We start from the raw sequence: 24,478 nt of genomic DNA on the forward strand, positions 1-24,478 counted from the left end.
CATTCGGCATAAATTCAGAATGTTAGCACTCTGGTTGCTCATTAGAACACTGTAGTAAATTGCTGATCACCAGGGAGTTAACTGGCAGTCTGCGGCTTGTGTTGAAAGTGCTACATATCAGCATGTTTTAATGAAATAGAAGAGGAATATATTTGAGAACTTATTTAAAACATGTCCTCATTTTTCTTTCTATAGCACTAACCATAATTTCTATGACAAAATGAACCCCCCCCAAATCCGGTCACCATTACAGGCAACTTACAAGCCAGTGATATTTCCACCATACAGTTGTTACAATTATTAGCTAATGAGGATTCTCAAAGTGAGGTTTCAAGCACTGACTGTATGTCCATCGAGGGGATTAATACAGGAGTGGCGGCTGCCAGTCCATTTCGTCCTCCCTCATCCATTAATGCCCAAAGACTCTGTCGATGTCTTCAGTGAGATGGTAAGTGAAGATTTAAAACATCTCAATGTCTCTGTCAATTCTCAACGTCAGAAGCACAGTTATCGTTTAAAGAGTTATTGGGCTCTGAAACTGAAAAAACTACGTAAGAAACATGAGGTTATTGTCAGTAGTGCAGACAAGGGTGGCAACATCGTGTTATGGCCAAAGACTGACTTTCTCTTAGAAGCCCAACGCCATCTTTCTGATTCCACCTGATATTCCATAGTCAACCGCCAACACTTGAACCAGGTGAAAGACACTGTGTATAAACATCTTCAACAATGGAAGAGACAGGGTCTATTATCCAAGAATGAATTTCTCTACTTAAAAAATGACTTTCCAACGACACCCATTTTGTACTTTATCCCTAAGGTGCATAAGGGTACATCTCCTGTCCCTGGCAGACCCATAATATCAGCTAGGATCAGTGTGCTAGAAGCAGTGTCCAAATATGTTGACTTTTTTCTACAGCCACACAAGACCAGTTTGCCCTACTTCATCAAAAGACACAGGAGATTTCTTGAAACAAATAATTGAAGTTGAATGGCAGTCTGATCATTTGTTAATAGCAATGGATATAGCTTTGCTATACACTAGTATCCATCACAATCATGGTTTGGAAGCAGTCAAATATTTTCTCATTGATCGCACCATTTGTTTCCATGAACACAATTGCATGCTGCTCAATATGATTGATCTTTGCCTCAATAATAATCTATTCCTGTTGAACAAAATCTTATATAAACAGTTGAAAGTGGTTGTAATGGGGGTGTGCTTTTCTCCCACCTACGCCTGTTTATTGGAGGGATGGTGGGAGGAGCACGTCCTCAAAGTGACACACAAGGACACCTGGGATACCCACATTAAATACTATTGCAGATACATTGATGATGTATTTATAGTATGGAAGGGCACTGAGCATGCTGCTTCACAATTTGAAACATCCATCAATGACAATTTAATGAACCTTCATTTCACAGCCACTATAAGTAAACAGAGGGTAGAATTTCTGGATGTAGAAGTATACATCCGTGACAATCACATTCATACTAAATTGCACAGAAAAGACACTGTGGGTAACTCTATGCTACACCCTACCAGCTCTCATCCCCCACACCTTATCCGCACCATACAGCATGGCGAATCTCTTCGCCTACGCCGTATTTCTAGTCTTGAGTCGGATTTAAGACAGTGTCAATCTGAGGCTCTTGACCGTTTCCTGGCTCATGGGTACAAGCTTCCAGAGTTACAATTGGCCTTGGACAATGCCAATTCCCTATCACAAGAGCTCTACTTCAAAACTAAGAAATAACGCATTGCAGAATCAATGGTTCCGTTTTATTAGTTGAAGAGAATAGTGACGCAGAAACCATTAGACTAATCACCACATTCAGTAAGCAGGACAAACAAATTTGAAAAATCGTTTACAAACACTGGCCCATTGTGTTTACAGACTTAACATTGAAATTACTGTTGCCATCTCCGCCTGCTATCACTTTCTAAATCTGGCTTTTTTAAATGTTCTTCTTGCCGGGCATGCAAGTTTGGGGTCAATATGTCTGAGTACTTAACGGCTTTCAGTGACATACCAGTACAGATAAAAGAACACTACACATGTCTCACTGAATATGCTGTGTACATGCTAGAATGCACATGCCATCTTAAGTACATCGGCAGCACCAAGCTCCCGGTGTTCAATCGGATATTGCAGCACTTGCGAGCTATAATCAACTCCGACCCCAACTATCCAGTGGCCCGGCATTTTAAAGCTATCCATCAGAACAAAGTCAGTGATTTAAAATACTCTGTGATCGGGGCTGTCTCCCCATCTATGCGAGGGGACAACAGAGAAAGGAAGCTGCGACAGTTAGAGTCCTCTTTCATTTTGACCCTCGATACAAAGATGCCTAACAGGTTAAATAATAGTGAGGACTTGCACAACTATCTATAGCAGTGTTAGCAGCAGGGCCTCCTTAAAGATTTCTGGCTATTTGATCCGCTTAAGGGCTGTGGACCTACTGTCTCTTTCGTTCATTTATACATAAGTCACAAGAATTTTATGTATATAAATGTTTACACCTTCCCAGATTTTTAGAACACAGATTTTATGAATTCGAACTGCGTTCTTTGCACATATTTCAATAATATTATTCATACTGCATCCGTTAGGCACCAACACTTTATTAAATTAGCAATAGCACTTTGATTATAACCTTTGGGTATATCTCTATAGGACTTTCTGCGCCTTTTGCACAGCCACACTACCTAATATTTATCAGTGTTTATATGTTTTTTTTTATCGGTTTACATTACTTTTTTTGGCACTTTTGCACATGTCGAGAGTATGGAGCTTTTAGCAATTGGTTGATGCTTGTTTTTACTTCATATGTGCAAAATTCTGATGTATTTTTAAATGTGTTTTAAATATTGGAGAGACTATATTATTTGGTATTCAAATGTGTTATGTGACCTATATTTTTTTGCACGTTATCAATTATTGGCACTTGCCAAAATGTTCAGCATATGTGTGCTCTGACTTAATTTTGAGTGCTATCCAGGTCGCAGTATTCATGCTCTTTTGCACATAGAGTATCTGTTGTCTCTTATTCCCCACATAATATTTATTTCGATTTATTGTTCACCCAGAGCCGATACAATCTTTGCTCTGTTTCTATTTATATTTTTATTGAAGTTTTTTTGACTAGCCATGCTATATTGCCAGTAAGTTTGTTTCCATCAACATGCTCCGTACAACATTATGTTTTCTATTTCTATTTGCATTGACCTTTGACCAGACATCTGTAGTGATTGGCTGCACTGAGTATATGTGTAGTGCGTCGTCACCAGCGCGTCAGGTGATCAAGATCGCTGTGGCGATCGAAACGCATCTGGGGCAGACACTCGTCTGTTTCATTGGGTGAATACAAGAATAAATAATGGAACTTTGAATCAGCTCTCTTTGTATTTATTGGAATACTTTGTTGTTCCGTACCTGCTGTGTTTTCCCTCTCATTGGAGTAGCAGGGACAGGACTTCGGTTTGAATATATATCTTCATCAAGTGCACATCTTCATGGGCCCAAAAATACAAACAAACAATCCTATCTCTCTCTCTCTCTCTCTCTCTCGCTCTCTCTCCTTACAAAGGTGTTTGAGTATTTGCTGTAGAGGAGCAGAGTGCTTGAAAGCATTCTGCACGCAGGTCTAGGCTGTAAGTGGTTATGGGTCACTGCCTAGCTACAAACCTGAATGGGGTGAGGAGGAAAATCAGGCAACCTAGCAAAAGGTGGATAGTTTAAAGGTACTGGAAACAGAGAATGACAGGGATGTGAAGTAGTCACTATCAGCTTCTTTAGTTGCCCAGTCATGGCCAACAGTTCCTCTGTGCTATTGTTCTTTGTCAGATAAGAGCTGCTTTCCCAAGCACTAAGAATACATCGAGCATTTAGGACTCTCATTGCCTTGTTGGTGTGTATCTGTTGGTATGTTCAAATAGAAAATATGAAACCGTTCATTCTAATTGCTTTTGGACTACGGCCTCGGCCTGTTACAGGTGCTCACGAACATCTGGGGGCTTTCGCTTATGGTTTATTTGAATGTATATGGCGTTGCTTTGCTGGCCCCCGGGCTTTGTAGCGGCCGGCCTCTGAGGTTGTAGGCCCTTGTTTGTATCCTTTTAATGTGTAATAAAGGTTTCCTAAAAAAAAAAGAAAAAAAAAAAAAAAGAATACATCGAGCAGACAGTATCTATTTGAGCAGTAAGTGGACCAGAAACCACACCTCTGGCATTTGATATGTACTTCTCTAGTTTAGGTAAAGCTCCTCAGCCTAAGGACTCAGTCAGCCCAACACAATACCACTGTGCATACAGTCCTCTTGGGTATTAACTATGCTATTCGCCTTTCTCTTGAAGTGTCTTTTCCTATTGTTTACAGCGATGGTTGTATTCCAGAGGTTTGTGACCAGCTCGTCCCTCAAAGAGATGATATGAAAATGCACACAGAGTCGTATGGGAGTCCGAGGGTGTGCCAATGGCAGTATATGAAGGAACATTTAATTCAGATGTTATATTCTCTATTATGTATGAATAGATACAGCCAGAGAATCTGCACACAGATTAATACACCCAAGATGAAACACTCCTCCGAAACTCTGGGTTCAAGTTCAAAAACTGCCATGTGAATGAAGTATATCAAAGAGGCGTTCATTACAAGTGTACTATAATTTGGCATGCTACTGGCTGATATTTCTGCTCCTAAATAAGTGAATCGTTTTTGTCCCTAGAATGGGAAATAACCAGCTAGATCTGGGAACATCAAGGCCTTTTCTGCTGACTTTTCTCCAGATGCAGGGCGAAACCTTTTTTTGCTTCTTCAGTGTAGGCAAAGATAGATATCAGCAGGAAAGCCAACAATGCCCCACATGTGGGGCAGAAGAGGAAGGATGGGGATCAGTGCAGAGTTGGGGTGTGGCAGGGGGAGTATTGTCTGCTGCCCCATCATGCGTTCTGTGCGGAAAAGACATGCTGGGTGTTGCATGCAGCCCTAGTCTATAATAATGCCTAAGGCTTTCCTGTCATTTGGGGCGTGGAGTGGTCTATAGCTTAACAGAGTGCACATCCTAATGGGCCCAATATCTCTGGGCCCAGAATGCTCAGATTTTGAGTTTGCAGACGTGTGGTTTCTGGGTCTGCAATTTGAGAACCTGGTATTGCTGGGTCTTTAGTGGCTTGGTGGGCCCAGACACACCAAGCCACTAAGGATTGCAAGAGGTAGAATTTCCTCTGTAGTTCCCACTATGAGTAGGATAAAGCTACTCACGAAGGCCTGAGTGGTTTACCTAATTGCCATGATAAAGAGTAAAACTGACTAAGGATCCTGTAACCGATGAGTCTTGGGGATCAACACACATACACATTGGCTAACACAAAAACACATACTCTTCCCTCCAAAGAACATAGTTACACGGGCTTATTAGTAATGTTCAATCTCCTGTGCTACATGTATGTGTACTCCCTGTACTTACTTCTTGGTGAAAGAGTAAAATGTCTGGTCCCCATAGGTACGGTTACTATCGGTAGAATCGGGAGTACACAAAGCTATCTACAATTTTAGCCTTAACTTATGTTTATGATGGAGGAAAGAGCAAAATGTTTATGTCAAACAAGCAAAATGAGACGTTTTACAATATAGTGAAAGGATTCATGTAGTAAACAGCACTAACCCAGTGCATGGACTGCTCCTCTGTGTTTGCCTCTGATCCCTTTCACAGCATTTCGAGTGTCTTCTTTGAAGTGTAGGTCACCAAGTCTTTTAAGAAGTGATGCTACCTCCTCTGTTATCATTTCCAGGAATGTTTCGTTTATGAACTTAATTGCTAAAGCAGGTTCTATCATCCCACTTAACAGTAGCAAGTCTTCTTTTATTGTTTTGTACAATACAGAGAATGAGCTTTGGTAACTTTGAACCACCTTTTCAAAGTTAATTTCATCCATTATAGGCCAAGTACGGTTATTAAGGAGATCCATAACCAACTTTTTTTGTATCGATTGGTATTTTGTTAAAGTTTCAGATTCTGGATAAAGAAACAGCAGATGCTGCAAACACTGAGTTCTGAGCTGGGTTTGTGATTGGACACTGCTTACTCCTTGCTGGTTCTGCAATTTGTCCACTAAGAATCGCCGAAGGTGTAATCTCATATCGTCCCAGACAGATGTAATATCCATAGAAGAGTCGTCATCAACAGCATGCAGAGAGCTTCGAGATGTAAAATGGAAAGAAGTTCCACTTGGAGTACGTGGAAACAAGACCCCACAATGATTAGAAATGTCCTGAAGCAAATTAAGTACTGCTTCCTCCTCCATCTGTTGCTTCTTAAGCGAGGATAACTGCAGAAGTAAAACGAAATGTTATGATAACCATTTATCAAATGTATTTATGCTATCCAGCACAAATATTAAAAACAGTTATGAGAAAACAAAAAATATTTTACCAATAACATTAATATGAATTTTATATCATTTTAAATAGCAGCACAATAAAAAGAAAATAAGGGTTTTATGATCTACCCCGGATAACATATAACTATGTAACTATTTAAGAGGAACTGCCAAATTTAAAATACACACGAGAACATTATAGTTAATTGATTTTTTTTTAATTTGTATTTGATCGCCTTTTGTATCTATATCAAAACACCAGCACGGAAAAAGGATCCATATACTACGTAATGACCAATTTACAGGATAAAATCGAGCAGAAAAATTGGCAGAAGAGTGATATGTTCATAGTGGTTCTCAGGTTTGGCCAGCTTGGACAGGTGCATAACATGTTGGTAGCCACAAATGTACACTCTAGTCATCCAGCTTATAAAACAATAATGCAAACACCAAGGCCCATTAATTGATATTAACCTTCATTCTCTTGGGCAAACGTCATGTGGCACCCAGAACCTACAATAATTTGTGCTGGCTGAGCATCAGCAGGTTTGTTTCCAAGTATGAGGTCATAAGACCACATAGCTGGACAAAGAATCAAAAGCTACATCAGGGTTTTTATGTGATGAGGCACACAATGTAGCGTCATCAGCAAGCTTATTAACACATTTTTAAAAACATACATTTTCAATTTTAAAAATAATCTAAACGAGAATCTAATACTAGGGGAGGTAATATTGGTTAAGTGCATCACGTATAATCACCCATAACAATTCATTAACACTCCACTTACTTCCCTATAGTACAGGATCATCGTTTTTTATTGGGGAATTGCTAGATCCTTTGTCAATCTGATCTATAAAAGCAACCTGCCTGACTCCTCCTTTTCGGTGCATGACTGGAGAGGGGAAACTAACCAAATCTTTAAAATGACAGAGCATTCCCTTAGGTACAGCCCAGATATAGGGCATAGATTCTTTTTACTTTTTTAAAATGCATCTGTGGTGTCGTGGTTTCAGTTAAAGGTTATTTATTATGGCTGATTCAGGTTAATTGGATCAATAAAAACATTATTACAACCGGAAGAAAATGTTTCCTCCACTGGGCATATTTTCTTCTTTAGATTATTGTAAAAGTAGAACATGTATGTATTTAAAAATGTGTTCCACGTTCCAACACATACATAGATGCAACTGCTTATAAGTGGATTATGGTCAAGCAGGATTATAAATGCACCATACTTTCTCTCCATCAGTGAATTCTATATGATGTTCATGAACAGTAGAATTGATTATCAACGCTGGTTTTAATTTCAAGATTGGAGGCTACCATTATACATTAATCTTTGAAATGTCCCTCCTGCAGCACCTTTAAAGAACTTACAAACAACAAAACTACATTCTAGAACTAGAACACCATGGTCCATAAATAGTCCCCTCATAGAACACTCTTCCTCTTTTAAATGCAGCTCCTGAGAAAGATAAGTACCATCAATGAAGGTTTAGTTGAAGTGTGAAGTGTGTTTTTATTGATTAATTATAATTAGGTGGTATTTATATTTTTGTCATTCCCGTCTGTATTTATCGATGTTTATTTTTTGCAAATTTTACCTGCATTTATGCATATTTATATTAGGTTGTTTGAGAAAATGAAGCTGAAATGTGTATACTTATACATTTATTTAACCAGTTAACGTACACTCATGCGTGAACGCCAGGCAGGTTTCAATGATATGATAAAATATGCACTTATAAGAAAACATGCAAATTTTAGTATCAAGGTTGTGCAAATCTACTGCTGTTTAAGGGCCTTTACTAAAATTCCTTTTTTATATATCCCCTTGCCTGTCAATCCACACAACTATTGGCCTGGCAGTCAGGGACATTTTAAGGATTAGGGGGCCCCTGGGCCACAAATATTTTGGGGGCCACTGTTCGGATCAGCTTTTAATTTATGATCCAGTTTCAGCACTTTCATGCCCTCCTTGGCCACATCACTGACAGTGCAAATTCTAAACGTGTTTAATCTAAAATTCAAAGATAGTAAAGTGTGTTTTCAATATTGTTACACAGCAGCAGCTCACACATATTACTGCAAATATTCCCTCTGGCCCATCTCATTCTCAGATGTGAGGTCCTGTTTGGATCTAAAAGAAACTTTTTAAAATAAATGTTGCTTGAAACATAAACACAAAATGTGTTGGCAAAATTTCTGTAATAGACTCTCTCACATTACATAGATTAAAAATAAATTAAAGGAAAACGCTATTTGCAGTAATCAATTTAGGAATTATTCAATGCTACCAGGGCATGACTTTCTGCAGAATAGTGATGACTCTATAAGGTGGCCCACTTTGCCCATGCCTTAAAACGTCTCTGCTGGCAGTCATGACTGACAACATTTAGAATCACTCAAAAACAACCCAATTTCCATTTTCATCCACATTTAAAAATAAATACAGACAGGAAAATAAATGATGTTGTCTCTATATTTATCTGTAAAAATCAGTAAAAACAGGAAACAGGGAGCGTTAATTATAATGTATATGCATATTTAGTTTCAAATTTGTAGACGCGTCATTAAAAAATTTTGTTATTTGAATAAGTGTGGATTATATACTTAAAAATACTGTCATTTAATAACTGGGTTAAGATTGGAAAATTGTTTAAAAGCTAATGGTGCGGAATTTAATTTGTAACTGCATGAACTATTCTATTTAGCAGACTTGCGCCTAGCGCTTCTATGTCAGTAAAAATGTATGGTTTGTATATGAGCATAGGAAAATCCTTTAACAGTGTTGGAGAGGAAATTAAACATGAAGAAATTACACCACAGCAGACACCAGTAGAAAGCGATATAAAATGATACATGGTGAAAGAGCAGTGCAGGCCATAAGCTCATGATGATGCAAGAGAGGTGAATAGTTCACTTGAAAATAAAGCACATGACCTGCAAACTTGTGTTTGTAAGCTTGAAGGAATTTAAGGTCTCAGCACAAGCATGTATTCTGCTGTCCCAGTGAATTAAAAACATGAGTGAAGAATAGGAGCAGTAGATTGGTTTAGCCAAAAGTACACAGAATCTGATAAGAGGTTTTGGGAGTGGAGCGATAAAATACACACGCAAATACACATTCATTCAAAAGAAGTAAAAAAATGGTTTGTTAAGCATTGTTGGAATTACAATAAAGGATGTGTAGAAAATAGTGTTGCAGGGAGTCTGCACATACACAGAACTATGTGCAGGAATACGGGACCTCGGTGTATAGAGGCTATGCCTTCCTACCGCCTCAGTACCCACAATCCCAGGACTGACTAGCTATAGTGTCTCACTCGCTCTGCTAACCAATCACCAAAATGCAAATGATTAAACACCCCCAGAACACAACACTCCTGGATCTTTCAGGAATCGTGGTAACAAGACACACCTTTTCGCTCACTCACTCGTACATGTCCAAAATAAGAATTGAACTAAACACAAATATAGTTTAAAATGTTTATTTTAACTATCGTGCTCTAAAATGCAGTATACAAGCCACAACCATCAGCAAAACGCACAAACCTAACACAGTTAGCATTGCAGAAAGGCCATATATCATAACAGGAGATGTCATTTCTAGGTCTCGCCTAGTGTTGCAGCGCGCATGTGTTGCTCGCTCTGCGAGGCATATTGTAGTAGGGTATGTTTTAGAAGTGGAATGGAAGCCCCGCCCATCTTTTTCATTGGCTGGCATCATCGTCCATGGTAAATGCTGGCTTTGGATTGAAAGTGAGGTGTCTTAGTCCCTCCTTGTCACCGCCCTGTCTCCTTTTGGTACCGCCCATCAGGACTGGATCGTTTACTTGCGGCGTTACACTGTTTCCTTCATTAATCAGAAGGCACTATTTTTTGTCAGTCGCCTTTGGCAATGGCGGCTGCGTGTCCACACTAAACCACCATCCTGCTTTAACCATTTTGTCAGTAAGCTCTCATGTTTTCAAAACCATGGTGATTTTCGGACGGCCAGACTTCTCACACGCGGTTTGTTTTCCGCGTTTGCCATTCTTAACTTTACTTAATCACAAAATGTGCATTGTTGGGTGTTCTGTGTGTTCTTGGGTCACCTGCACTTTAAGCGTGAGGAGGGCTTTAAAGCGGATTCTTAAACACAGCATGCGTTTAAACACAAAAGGGCTATAAGGCCGATTCCTTAATACTGACAATGGAGACTTTTGAATTATTTATTTTCTGAGTGCCGAGAATTGACCTAAGATGACCACTAGCTTCTCTCATCACACTGCCGGCATCAAATAGGTGCGAACTATCAGCTGCACGGCCAGGCCAAGGGAGATGTGTGTGCGCATCTAAAACAGCAATGAAACGGATTCCAACAGCGCCCCCCAAAATATATCTGTAAAAAATCACTGAATTGCTGCATAATTGTGCTTAGTGACAGGTGCCCGTGTTAATTTTCTTTAAGATTCATGTCTGCCTATGCCCTTCGGGCTTTGGTGGGCATGTGAGAGCATTTCACGCTTGTGCACCGAACGGCTGGCATTTCAAACTCAATATCCTAATAGTGTATTTCCTTTTCTGACACACTGCGCGTGGCGTTCCATTTCAGGCATTCTAGCCCTTTTTCTGAAACAATGCATCCTGACTCAGCGCCTTGCAGTATCGGTGTAATGTGACCACCCCGAGGGCTAATTTACATTTATTGCTTCAAAACATCCCTTTCAATGAGGAGGTGTATCAGGCTTCGAGAGGAGTCGCTCTCTCCGGACTCGGCCTCTGACTGGGCTTGTTGTGTCTGCCCCTCTACTGAGTGATGGCTCTTAGCGCCGCCTGTTGACATTCAGATTAACTATTGGCCTGCTGGGGGAGGGGGGTATAGCATTTCAGAGACCCCCAGCTCCCTTCCACGCCAACCCTTCCTCTGTGTCATCCCACAGGATTCACCTTCACCAGCCGGGGGTGGGCTTAAGTTACAAAGAATGTTGGCAACGCATGATAAAGTTTTTCTTTCTTCAAGTATTTTTATGTGTTTGCACAGCATGCGCCAGGCCTCATATGCATCGAAATAACTGTAAATGTCAATTTGCATTTATTTATTTCTTACAGAAACAGTTCATTGCTGAAGAGAGCAAGAGCACAGTAATCCACATATAGTTAAAAGTAGTGTTTCTTTACAGTAAAACACATATGGCAGTCTTCATACCACATAATTACACTACACAGATACAATACGCACCACACAATTCCACCCCACTCAATTCCACAACTGACAATTCCACTCCACACCCAAACACATGTGTAAAAGACAAGTCATTTACAACACCAATAGCTCTAACTCTCTGTCATGTATTCCATCCTGTTTTAATTTTTCTCTTTGTATGTTGTTCCATTCCCCATTAAGTTGCAACACCACTTCCCTTCTTTCCCACAACCGTCCTACATATGATTTCACTCCCTCGGTGCTTCCTGCTTAAACATACGCTTCCATACTTTATAGCGTGCACTTAGTTTCTTTAAAAAATACTCCACTGCAAATAAAACATGAATAAAAATATAGTGTGATTTGTAAAACCATTAGTCTAACTTTACAAATGCGAGACTTATTGCATTGCAAATGCTTGTATTTATTAGCTGTTGCAAAGTCCTGTGCCCTGGGCACCCCCCAACTTTTTGCTGACTGGTACTGGTGGTAACTGGCTCTGACTGACCCTGGGCTTTGCCTAACCAGGCCCAGGGCCAGTAGTATGCTGAAAACACTTAGAATACAGTAAAAACACCTACATACACTAGGGTACACTATGGGCTGGGGTACCCCTGTGATTATCATGACCTACCCTACAAGCCCCTAGTACATAATAGGACAGGGGGGTTGAAACTACCTATCAGTCCCTATTACATAGTAGGGCATGGCAGTTTAGAGGCCAGCAGCCTTTTCTGCACTTGCATGTGTGCACTGCTGAAGCCTGATGTCAGTTTAAAAGCAGCCCTTGGTTCCATGACTGTTTTTAAAAAGTAAATTGAGCCCAAACTCGACTTTTGTGTTTGGGGCACTTAAAAATGGATAACCGACAATGTTTCAGCATATTAGGAACCCCCAGGGTCTCCCCTAGGTGTCAGGTATTTATAAGGTGGACCCTTATAAAACCAGTTTTATATGCCGTGGGTTAAGTGAAATTTCACATTTCACTCCCTACTTTGTGATAAAGTGCTGCCCAAATTCGACATTGATGCTAGGAGCACTGTGGAGGGAGGATCTGCAATATTTCTACAGATCCAGAACCCCTAAAGTCTCCCCTAGTTGTCCCATGGGGTAGGGGTCCTGTAGATATAAGCGAAGTTCTTATAAAATATATTTCTGTAAGTCCTGGTGCTGGAAAAATGTCCCAAGTCATTTTTCCTATTGCAAATCCCATGCCACATAGGTTAACATGGCAATAGGTTATTAACTAATAACTCCTGATAGGAGAATGATAGCACTTCCATTCAAAGACTTCCCAGAATGGTAGTGATAAATCCAACAATATGATATTGTCTAATATGATAGAACTTCCATTCAAAGATTTCCCAGAATGGTAGTGATAAATCCAACAATATTATATTGTCGAATTTCTCCCAAAGTGTACAGACAAAAAGCTATAAGACTTTCTTGCTTGTAAGTCCAGATTCAGCCTTCCAGTGGGCTGTCCTGATTGGTCAGAGTTAAGTGGATTAGCCAGGCTGCTTTGAAGAGGTAAAAAGAACCCCTGGGGTTAACCAGCTCTTCTGGGAGGCCAGTGTGCTGTTCCACAGGAATGCCAGGGCAGGGGGAGGAGTCGTAAACCATGGTCTTCAAAGAGGAGGGAAGAAACCAGAGTCATTTACAACTCTAAACTTTTCACCTCAGCCAGAGCTAGGCTTATGGAAGGAATGCACAGATGCATGGGGGGGGAGTCTATGGAAAGTAGCCATCCTAGGGGTGTGCTTAGCCAGCTCTTACCTCCCCACTGGAAAATCAGCCATTATGAATTTGGAGGATTTGGTGCACCCTGGGACAAAATAATGCCACACTCTACAGGATGTGGTCATAACCTTGGGGAGATGCCCTGCTCCCATTGGTCAGGAGTGACCTCCTGCTTGACCCAGAGAACTTGGAATAAGAATTTGAGAGGGGCAGAGTCTCTCAGATCTAAGGCTTGAAAACTAAGAAAGCAAGACATTGCCATGCTGAGAAGTTGGGGTGCAAATTCTAAGGCCTGCCCTCTGAAGACTGCACCAGTTGAAACTACAGCCTTGTTGATTACCTTGCTGTAAAAGAACTAAAGAGTGGACTCCCTGCAAGCTAAAGGTTAACAGAGCTCACCTGGAACATCACCACCAAGGATCCTCAACCTGGAGAATTACCAGTGGATTTGTAAGGGTTTTGTCCAAGTGGATTGTGGGAACTAAAGTCCTCAACTTTCAAGGACCATCTTTGAGCTTCCAGACTCTTGGAGCGAGTTTGAGACACTTTGGGACCCTTTGGGGAACTTCAGGAAGTAGTTCCAGGAGTTTGGAGAACTTTGGAGCAACTTTGGAAAACAGCTTAATAGGGGGACCGACTCAACCTGGCCAGCCAAGCCACCTGCCTTCAATCGCGAGCCGGCCAAGCCTTCCAGGATCGTCCCGCTAAAAGCTCCGCAGGTCCGACTTCCAGAGTTTAACTGGGAGTAGAAGAAATCCGAGGCCGGCGAACCCTCACCGAATCCGACCTGGTGAAGAGCATCGAGGGACCCCGCGAGAAAAAGCTCCAGAAAGGTTTTTAAGTCCGAAGGTAAAAACTGTGACTGGGACCTACCGCGACGTATAGCCGCTCAGCGCTCCATTGCAGTCAGCATGAAACTTTTACTTTTAGCTGGTCTATCACGACCTGATATCCCAACATGGTGCTATATGTTTCTAAGTGCTATAAAGTGATAAATCTTTCAAAATGCATATCTCCGGGTCCCTACAATGGATCTTTATCATTTTGGTGTCATTTGAAGATAAAAATATTTCCTATTTTTATAAATTCGTGTTGGCTTTTTCATATGTGTTGTGTCTTAATTATTCACTGAATTGGTGTTTTTAAACGCTTTACATACCTGTCTTTGAAGTTAAGTCTGCCTGCTCGCAGCCAAGCTACCAAGGGTTGAGCATCGGAATAATTTTCCAGGACCTATGCTGAGTCCTATCATGTGTTAGTGGCCTTATTGCCAGAGGCAGACCTACATTTGCCCCTACCAATAATCCACTTTCCAAAATTAGCGATTAGGCAGAAATTGAATGTATAGGTCATGGACTCAGCTGGACTCAAAAGTTATTAATATCTCTCCTGTATACCCTCTTTTATGAAAGCGTGGTAAGGGTAATACATGTCATTAGTGACTGTTCAAATTAATGTGTAATCACTTGCTAAGAGGTAATTCTGGGGAGCAGGGTGGGGCTAGACTGGGAAGACATTTGGAGGTTTCACCTAGAACGTGCTATAGCTGAGAAGAAGGAACCCATTCCAGCATAAATCACGAGTCACAGTTTCCAAATGAGACACAGTTTAGTCGTTTTCCCTATTACAGCTTACTACAAGCATGTCAAAAAGACATAGTGTGTTTATACCCTATATTGTTTGATTAGAAATTGTTAAAAGTACATATATCTAATAAAGTAGAAAATACTTTCATCGAAATACAATCCAACACAGTTTTTAATGTCAAAACCCCTTAAAAGTATAAAGGGAACACACACATATGAGGGAGTTTATGTTAATTCAACACAGTGATAAAGGTAACTTAATTGAAGATGGAATTGAGAATGCGCCCTGCAGGATGAATCAAGAGCCCTTTAAACAAGCATTTGCAAATGCAATAGGTCTCGCGTTTACGCGAGTTTTAGCTATTGACATTGTAAATGACAATGCCTTTTATTTATGTTTTGAAACCGAAAACAAAAATAACAGGCATTGTAATTTGCAATGTCAATAGCTCAAACTCGTGTAAATGCGAAATCTATCGCATTGCAAATGCTTGTTTATAAAGACAGTGGGTAAAGGACTATAAGGCCTAACCACCCTTTTTCCTTGGTAAGAAGAAGTATTATTATATAATAGAAGATCTCTGGGCTTTGTCTGCAGACCCCATACCTTAGTGCCTAGATGGTATATCTACATCATAGGAACCGCATGGCTCTTCTCCCTGGAAAGTCCCTCTCCAAGTGTGTGTTAACCAAACATACATTCCCATAATATCAAAGCAGGCGTTTCCAGCAGCAGCAGCTGACACAATTTCCCCACCGAATATGTGGTGACTGAATGAGAATGCGGGAAATGTGGATCAGGTCTAGTCTGTGTGAAACCTGTTGTTGTATTAAGAAAACGTAGTTGACATGCATTGTAATTGGTGGAATACAACAACCACTCTAAGTGGTCCACGTCAGAGACATTTATACTGCCAATTATAAATAGGGCTTGAGCGACATCGAGGGTATGATTGGTGTGTTTACGCCACATATCATACTCAGCCAATGAAGGAATGGACAAAATATTCAAATTTTTGGCAGAAGCCAAACCAAAACAAGTAGTCTGTTTCACCGTGTCATTTAAAAACAAAATTTGAGTCGGAATGAGACACGCACGATGCAAAGGTCGGGACCGCGGACCTGCCAAACCTTAGCACCCCAAATTTATTTCAAATCAATGGTATCTTTTCAGTGTTCGTAGCCATGTATGGCCAAATCAGTTCTAAAAGAATTAGAATATACCAATTTTGTGGGTCATCATAAACTTAGATTGAGATGGCAATTTTAACTTATAGAAGTAGGACTCAGGATTGGACACATTGTAATATGAAAAGTATGTGAACTTATTCCGGAGAGTTTTAGAACTCCCCTGTAAGAGACCCGGACAATGTTACAACAGGGTAAAATTAAAAACGGGTCGTAACGTGTTTGATTTATGCAAGAAACGTTGGCCATAGAGTTGGTAACAGAATAAATCAGCATAATTGGCCGAATTCAAATACAAATCCTCAGCATCAAATGCAGCATAATATTTCAAATCAGAAAACAATGAATGTACTGCCTGAACATCCCAGTTGTCTGAGTGTATGTCCTGTGTTACCACATCTCCTAGTGAAACGCGAAAAACATACAGAATGTTCAGGACCACCGTCTGACCATTTGACAGCGAATGCAACTTTATCCCAAATGATTTCATCAGCAACAGGAAAGGTTGAAATGTTCATGAGGGCTTGATCACGTTTCATGATACGGGACGATGTATGGGTAGCCAGAATTCCATCAACCAACTTGACAGCAGAGCCTTCCGGCAAATAATGACCATTAATTAGCAGGAAGAACACTGTCACAAATCCAATCCACATGAAAAGGAAGACAAGTATGAATACCAGCCAGATGTATGTCCAGGGTGGGACCAGGTAAGTCTTTTTGAACCAGGTGATGAAAAGACATTTACGCGTTGGTGGAGCCATCACAGATAAGGACAAAGAAAATGAATAATATGAAAAGCTCGTACGATTCGTGTAGTAATCTCTTTCTCCCTTGCGCAACAATGGAAGCTCTGCCGCATCAGACGAATGATGTATAGAACTGTCAGGAACATCGGGAATGTCAATTTCGACCTCTCGAGGAGGAGAATCATACTCGAAGTCTGCATTGGAGGAAGATGAAGGGACAATAGACAAGAAGTCAATAGAAGTTTCCAAATCCCCCTCCACAACGCGGGCACTAGTCAAAGAAGCTGGAGCCATCGGATGCAGCAAAACATCTTGCCGTGGAATACTGGAAGTTACACCATTCAGTATTGGCCATATGATGTAGCTTGACATTGTCCATTGAAATAAATCTGTTTTCCTTGCGACAAGGCAAAGGAGGTAAAATTACTGTACGAGTATCCTGCAATCCAAGAACTGGGACCGGTGCACGATAAGAGGGACCACATTCTTTTTTGTTCTCCAGCTTTTCTCGTACTAGATCTCCAAATTTAGGAAGCCAACTGGCAACAGGAATCAGCTCCGCCGTCTCAGTGGAAGAGGGTGAATGATCTCTAGTCAGTGTGTGACTGGTCTCTTGTAGTTCCTGCAACATAACAGAATGGTTATCTACGTCAAAGGTTGCGGCTGCAGCCACAAAGTCTAGACCATCAAGGTCTGGCACAAACATTTTAATCAACACCAATAATGGCTTGGCATCAAGAGGACTCCCGTTTCAATTCACGGACCTCCACTACTAATGGGAATAACTATTTCCCAACCACCGGCAACACGTCCAAATTTAGCCAGGTCCTGAACCTCTTGAATTTCAATTAAAACAACCTGCAATACAGCCCTTCATTTAATTGAAATTCAAGAGGTTCATTGAGCATCTCTGATGAGGTGAGCAGACATCGTCTTGCCTAAAGTTCTGCCTATTCATGGGGCAGGTAGGACCCTGCGATTGCCATCTTCAAGCTGAGGACAATGTGGACTTCGTTCCACGTTTTGTATATTATATGACTTGTCTCTTTGGCAATGATAAATGCAGATGTAATGTAAATATAAGGTTAGCCATGCAAGATTGTGTACATGTGTCACACGATATTCTGTTAAGGTGCTGCGCAGTCGGTAGAGTGCTTATCCCAATATAAAGTTGGAAATGGTCAATGTGGGTGATTCGAAATTGGGTTTTCAATTGTGTTCCAATATTTGACATAGAGGTGAAAGGATGATGTCAGTGAACTTTACCTCCAAGTACAATCTGAACTCTCCAATTACAGTCCTGGACCTAATGTCCAGAAGTCATTGCATGGTCTATGAGACGCATGGTTTGATGGTTATCCTCTCTTGAGCGCGAAAGAAGTGGCCAGTTGCTGCTGACATTTTTTATAGTTTAGAGTCAAAACAATGGTGATTAACATTTAGAAGTAGTTGAAGTGTTCATATTTTAAAAACGTTGATGGTGAATGAGTATGTGTGCATGTAAATAAAAATGTGGCCTTAGAGTGATGTTGTTGTATAATGTTGTTGCATAATGTTATTATACCATGTGATGTTTAATAAATAACTGAAAAGACAAATTGACGGCTTTCTTATTTATGAGGACTAGTCTAGCTAGTGTAAAACATTTTTCTTTAAAAGAAGAAATATTGAGTAGACAGATAAAGGTTAAATAGTAAAAGTTGTTAGACATACGGGGGAGTATGGAGACTCCCTTAGAGCATATGGAAAGACCTTTCCAGGTGATCATAAAAAAATACAAAAATATTGTCAGGAGTGGTTTAAGGTTACTCAAAAGCACACGTATCCCTGGCAAAAGGAAGGGACATTTGATGACAAAATATTAGAGCACATTGTTACACACCTTAAAAGTAAATATGCAGGAGCTGAATCACAGAAGTGAGAAGCTCCCTTAGCTTTATGACAAGTATTTTGTGAGAAGTCTGAAGACTCCTTAAATGTTGATACTCCTATTACCCTGTCCACTCTCCCACCTCCCTATTACTCAATGATTACTTCCCCTAAAGCAACTGGTATTTATCCACTGACACAGCTACAGGAAGCCGCAGTGGGATTTAAGAATCCTGAAGTTGAGGCCCCTTCACAACTTCACCAACCCAAAAGGGACCTCCTAATCTTGCCCCCAAGAGGCCAAAAGAAAGACATATCAATACTCCCAGACAGCAAGTAAGGGTGGGTTACTCTCAGTTTTCAGGACAACTAGAAGCGCAGTTTACACTGCATTTAGATCCAGCTTCTCCCCAGGAGAGCAGAGGTGAAAAGCAGAGTCCAGCAGACAGTGTCATTTAGTCGCTTGTTTCATAAGCAACATCATATCTATTACAAAATAGAGATGCAACAAGAAGGGTAGTTAGGGAGGGAATGTCGACTCCACAATGGAGAGATGCAGATGATGTTAGATGCATTGACTTTGTAGACAGGGAAGAGACGAGAATTTTAGAAGGACTGAAGATAATCTACCACCTTGGCAGAAGGAGAAGGGGAGCCAGTGGCAGCCGGCACGGCTTGCGGGTCAGGAGCAGGGTGGCGGGGAATCAGCGGCGCAATGTAAAAAAATACAATAAAATAAAAAAATAAACACTTACCTTGCAGCTGGGTCCCGCGTCTCTGCTCCTGCTCTCCTCCATCGGACTCCAGGAATAGGAAGCAGAGTCAGGTTCCCCTGATCAAGCAGAACGCTGCAATGCAGCGTTGTGAGTGGTCTGAGCGTCATGGTTCGATGCTCAGCCAGAGAATGGGGGCCTGGGCATTTTCTCCACACGGGCTGTAATGTAGCCTGCATGGAAAATAGGGAAAGTGCGCATGACTGGCCGGTCCCAGAGGGCCGGCAAAACAGTCATATGCACTTAGGAGTGGGCAAACCACTCCTTCCCTGGGGGGGCATAATAGTTTCACCATAGACTGTTCAGGAATGGGTATCACGAAGTGAATACAGAAGGGAGGCGAGGAATGAAGAAAATTGTGATGCTCTTTCAGAACAGATTTAGGGAAGTTTTGAGAAGATGGCAAATAAAGTAGTTTCAATACAAAGGCATGTAGACAACATGGGTGAAATTCTTTGATCTCCAGAAGCTAGGCGCTCTACGTATGACATTAACATTCAAGAAAGGCCCCTTATTGATTTTTACCATACAAAGGGAGAGATAGGATGCCTAATCGCACCAACACTAGAGAAGGAGAACAGGACATATTCTCTAGAACTACGAAACTACGAGTAACTAAGCTTGAGAGGTTGCGGTTTCAGGGACCACATGGCCAGCCAGACCCCAGGATGGGACCTTATGAAACTATGCGAGAATTGACACTACATGATAGACCAATGCAGTAGATGATGATTCAATCAGTTTTACGCAGCACAGATCTCACCCCTAGTGAGATAGTTGCTGAAGGAGAAAGCAATTGGTACAGTGTTGTACCTTATGTTGATAATTTAGTAGGATGGACTGAAGGTTTAGCCCCACAGATGAGGTCACAGCCACGGGAATGGTCATTTGATCCATGTGACATGGCATTGTATTTTTGATGGTGAGGGAGTTCCAGACTGGGATTACTACTACATGCGGAAATGTTTGCGCATGTGGCAAAAAAATGCCAGACAGCACAACCCCCAACATTCTATCACTCCCATATATCAGATGCCCCTTATACATAAAGGAACTGGGGCACCTCATTAGGTTCGTTGGCCACAAATGGGACAAGGAGAATCTTAAAAAGTTATTTCTTCCACTTACAGAGGGAACAGGGAAATGGATTAGAGCTTTTGAAAATCAAATTGCATTCATCACCTTGGTAGTAGGGTACATAAAAAGTTTACTTAGCTCTCTCATAGGAGATGAGATAGATACTGTTTTCCATAAGGCTGGAGTGAGAAATGTTACCCTCAATGAGACGAGGTAAAATACATCTCCATTCAACCTAGTTAGGACAGTAGCTTGGAATCAATTGAGGAAACTGTATCCTGACAGGTCCAGACATCAGGTCCTTAATGGCTCAAACAATGCAGCCGTATGAGGACCCGGCTCAGATTCTTAGCAGGATGATGTGAAAATGTACTTAGGGATTAGGCCAGGGATTTGGAAGTAACTGTGTGGTTTTATAATGTAGTGAAGAAGGATTTGCCCACTAATCTAAAGGATAATCTAGACAATATACTGGCATTGGAAGCCAAACCCTGGACAGTGATATGGGCACATATAATCCATTTTTGTAAGCAGGAGAAAGAGAGAAACAAGCAGGAGATGACAGAGAAATCAGCAGCCACGTTAGTGCCAGCAAAGGTTGGCAAAGAAAGGAGCAGTGAAAGGAGCTGTAGTAGCAGCCACCACTCAGATGACTGCAATGTCTGTGGGCTCGATCCAGGGACCCACAACAACAGTATAGTGTGAGGGCCCAAGTAAGTAGCAGAAGGGGACGAGGAGGAATAGGAAGAGGCAGGACAGGTCCCCAGAGGATGGATCAAACGTGCTAGTATTGTCATAGATATGGACAATTCATTAAAGATTTCAGGGCTGAGAGATGGGATAAACAAAATGGAAGGACAGGAGTTTACAATCAGTTGGGAAATACAGTGGTGCAGCCACAATCAAACTCGCAAATAATATATGTACCTGAAACTGCACCACAAAATGTGTAGCAAACAGCAAAGCCTCAGGAGCAACAAATGCCGTCACAGCAACATTACCAAGCATCCCCAATGGTGATTTCACCTCAAAGTAGACACAGAGGTGTGATTGTGAGAGGAGGAAATCCCTCTGAAACAAATTATGTGGGAGAATATATGCAATAAATATGCTCACAGAGTAGTTCCATGTATTCACTGTTTTCAGGAACGCACAGGACAGGTGAGGAACCCACTGTGATGGTAGCTATTAATGATGAGGGATATGCATTCCTCATAGATAAAGGAGCAACCCGATCTTATATTAGAGAGGGAGACCTTACAATTTCTAATAGATGAATGGACACACAAGGATTCTCTGGGGCTATAATGAGGGTTCCATTTACTAAAGCAGTGGAGATGGAAATAGGAGGGAGGTACATTGATGACTGTTTACTGTTCTCTCCAGCTGCCCCAGCTAATCTATTGGGGAGAGATCATGTGGCCACATTAAATAGGACTATTCATTTTGAGCCTGATGGAACTATGATTTTTTCTATCCCTGAAGTTTCACCTTTCAGGATCATGGCTGTAATAGTAGATTCTTCTACGGGAGATCAAATCAGAACTCGACCCACTGATATAGAAGCATTCACTACAGCAGTATATAGAATAATAGCAGAAACATTAGAGTTACTGAAAGGAAGGCCCAGTCACCTAAAGTTATTTTCAGCGACAAGGGCAAGATTTTTGGACACCTGACAATGAATTGATATTGCAAATAGAGGCCTGGAGATAACACCAACCCATGGCGCTCTGATAACCAGTGATCATGACCATGTCTTGTGGGCATGTGTTATATTTATTGAGACAGGTAAAATGCTTAGGGAAATACAGGATGACCAACTGTTTGATGATAATTCTAAGAAAACGTCTTTCAGGATGACATAAGCTTGAGGACAGTACTGGAAGTAAAGACGCCCCCACCAGGTTGAGCTTTGGATTCCGTTAGGGATGCAGATCTTTCTCCAATACCAGACACCTTGTGGACTAAGGGTCCCCATGATGTAACCCTTATTTGTACAGCTACACCATTCAGAATTTCATTGAAAGAAGGTGCCATGGTAAGACAATATCCTCTTTCTAAGGAAGCAGATGAGGTTATCTCCCCTTTGTACAGGTGCTGCTAGAGAAAGGAGTGATTTATCAGAATATATGACGTTACAATGCAAACAATTACAACACATGCTTTTACAATGCAGTTTTACAACGCAACTACCATTACATCGCATGATTTTACAACGCATGCCACTACAACGCATTTTTTAAAACTACCATTACAACGCATTCCATTACAACGCATACCATTACAATGGATACCATTACAACGCATAATACTTTAAGGGCAACACTAGGGTAAGTGTTGGATAGTGTAGGGGTAAAAATTACTATTCACGATCCAGTGAGAGCAACAGTAGGGAAAGTGTTGGATAGTGTAGGGGTAAAAATTACTATTCCCATGTACCCCAAAACCCATTCCCACCCTAAAACTAAAAAATCTCCATTACTTACCTTATAGTGCGTTGTAATGGGTGCGTTGTGATGGTATGCGTTGTAATGGCATGTGTTGTAGTGACATGTGTTGTAGTGACGTGTTGTAATGGCATGCGTTGTAATGGCATGCGTTGTAATGGCATGGGTTCTAGTGACATGCATTGTAATTGCATGCACTGTAATGGCAGGCAATGTAAAGGCAGTTGTATTGTTACAGTTGCGTGATAAAGGTAGTGCGTTGTAATGGATGTTTCCCGATTTATCCTGGAGTGTCCCCTTGTAATACTCCTATTTACCCAGTTAATAAATCTAAAGGTAATACTTGGCGTATGGTTCAAGACCTGCGCCCACTGAGTGATGTAGCAGTAGTCGAATTTCCAATTGTTCCCGGCCCTTGCATCATTTTGACAAATATTCATCAGGATGCTAAATATCTCTCTCTTATCGATCTCAAGAATGTCTTTTTAGCATTCCTCTCCATACAGTCATTTTTTGACAGCGTTTTCCTATCACGGAACTCAGTATTTGTATTCTAGTTTATCTCAAGGGTATTGTGAGCTCCCTAGCATTTTCAACAGAATGGTGAAAAATGATCTGTCAAACTTTCAGTGTGCCAGTCCATTGTTGCAGTATGTTGACGACATTTTAGCTTGCAGTCTTACAGAACAGCAGTGTAGGAAAGATACCATGGGCCCTATTATGTATAGGGCGCACTTTCTCTGTTTGCTCTTTGCGCACCTTAAAACAGGTGCGCCAAGCGCAAACAGGGAAATCCTGTTCTATTACATGGAATGTGCTGCTCCCAGGGCAGTCGCAAATTGTTTTGAAGCCGCTCTGTGTTTCACAGTGCAAGCGGCAACCCGCCTGCACTTTTATAGGGGATTAGAGATCCCCTTGCAGGCGGGTGCAGTGAGTGACTGTACCCGTCTGCAAGGGGATGTCGGGGGTCCATTGGACACCCTTTGCCCCCTTCAGAGGGCTGACTGCCAGAGCACCCCCTGACAGCTTCTTTATCTCTGCACCTGCATCTATAATACGACATGGGCACAGAGTCATAGGGATTTCCAATGCAAATGAGGGAATATTCTCTGAAGATAGAGCTGGCGCTTTATGTGCGCCAACGATATCAGTATTACAGAAGGGGACGCACAAGCATTTGCGGCCGCTTCTGTAATACCAAAGTGACCAAGGGGCACGCAAAGTGGGTGCAAACGCCCGTTGTTCCCCTGGGACACTTCCCTAATAGGCCCCTAATCTCTTCTGGTTACTCTCGCACATAGAGGATACAAGGTACAGAGAGACAAAGTTCAGTATTGTCAGGAAGTCTATTACCTAGGACAATTACTGTCAGCTTCTGGTTGACAAGTAACTCCTGAAAGAGCAGCATCTATACGTCAAATGACTGAGCCAGAAACTGTTAGGGGAATGCAGACGATTCTTGGTCTCTGT

The 24,478-nt window shown here is 41.3% G+C and overlaps 1 protein-coding gene across 3 annotated transcripts in view; it reads right to left on the reverse strand.

Moving 5' to 3' along the window:
- The window catches only part of KIAA0825 (KIAA0825 ortholog), a 2,097,552-nt gene that overhangs the window by 1,786,370 nt on the left and 286,704 nt on the right, over positions 1 to 24,478 (reverse strand). For all 3 annotated transcript variants that reach the window (XM_085632475.1, XM_085632476.1, XM_085632477.1), the window contains exon 5: positions 5,671 to 6,334. In XM_085632475.1, coding sequence (XP_085488601.1) covers positions 5,671 to 6,334 — 664 coding nt within the window. The remainder of the gene's footprint in view (positions 1 to 5,670; positions 6,335 to 24,478) is intronic.

Source organism: Triturus cristatus, chromosome 2_1 (genome assembly GCF_964204655.1).
Source record: "Triturus cristatus chromosome 2_1, aTriCri1.1, whole genome shotgun sequence".
Taxonomy (NCBI): domain Eukaryota; kingdom Metazoa; phylum Chordata; class Amphibia; order Caudata; family Salamandridae; genus Triturus; species Triturus cristatus.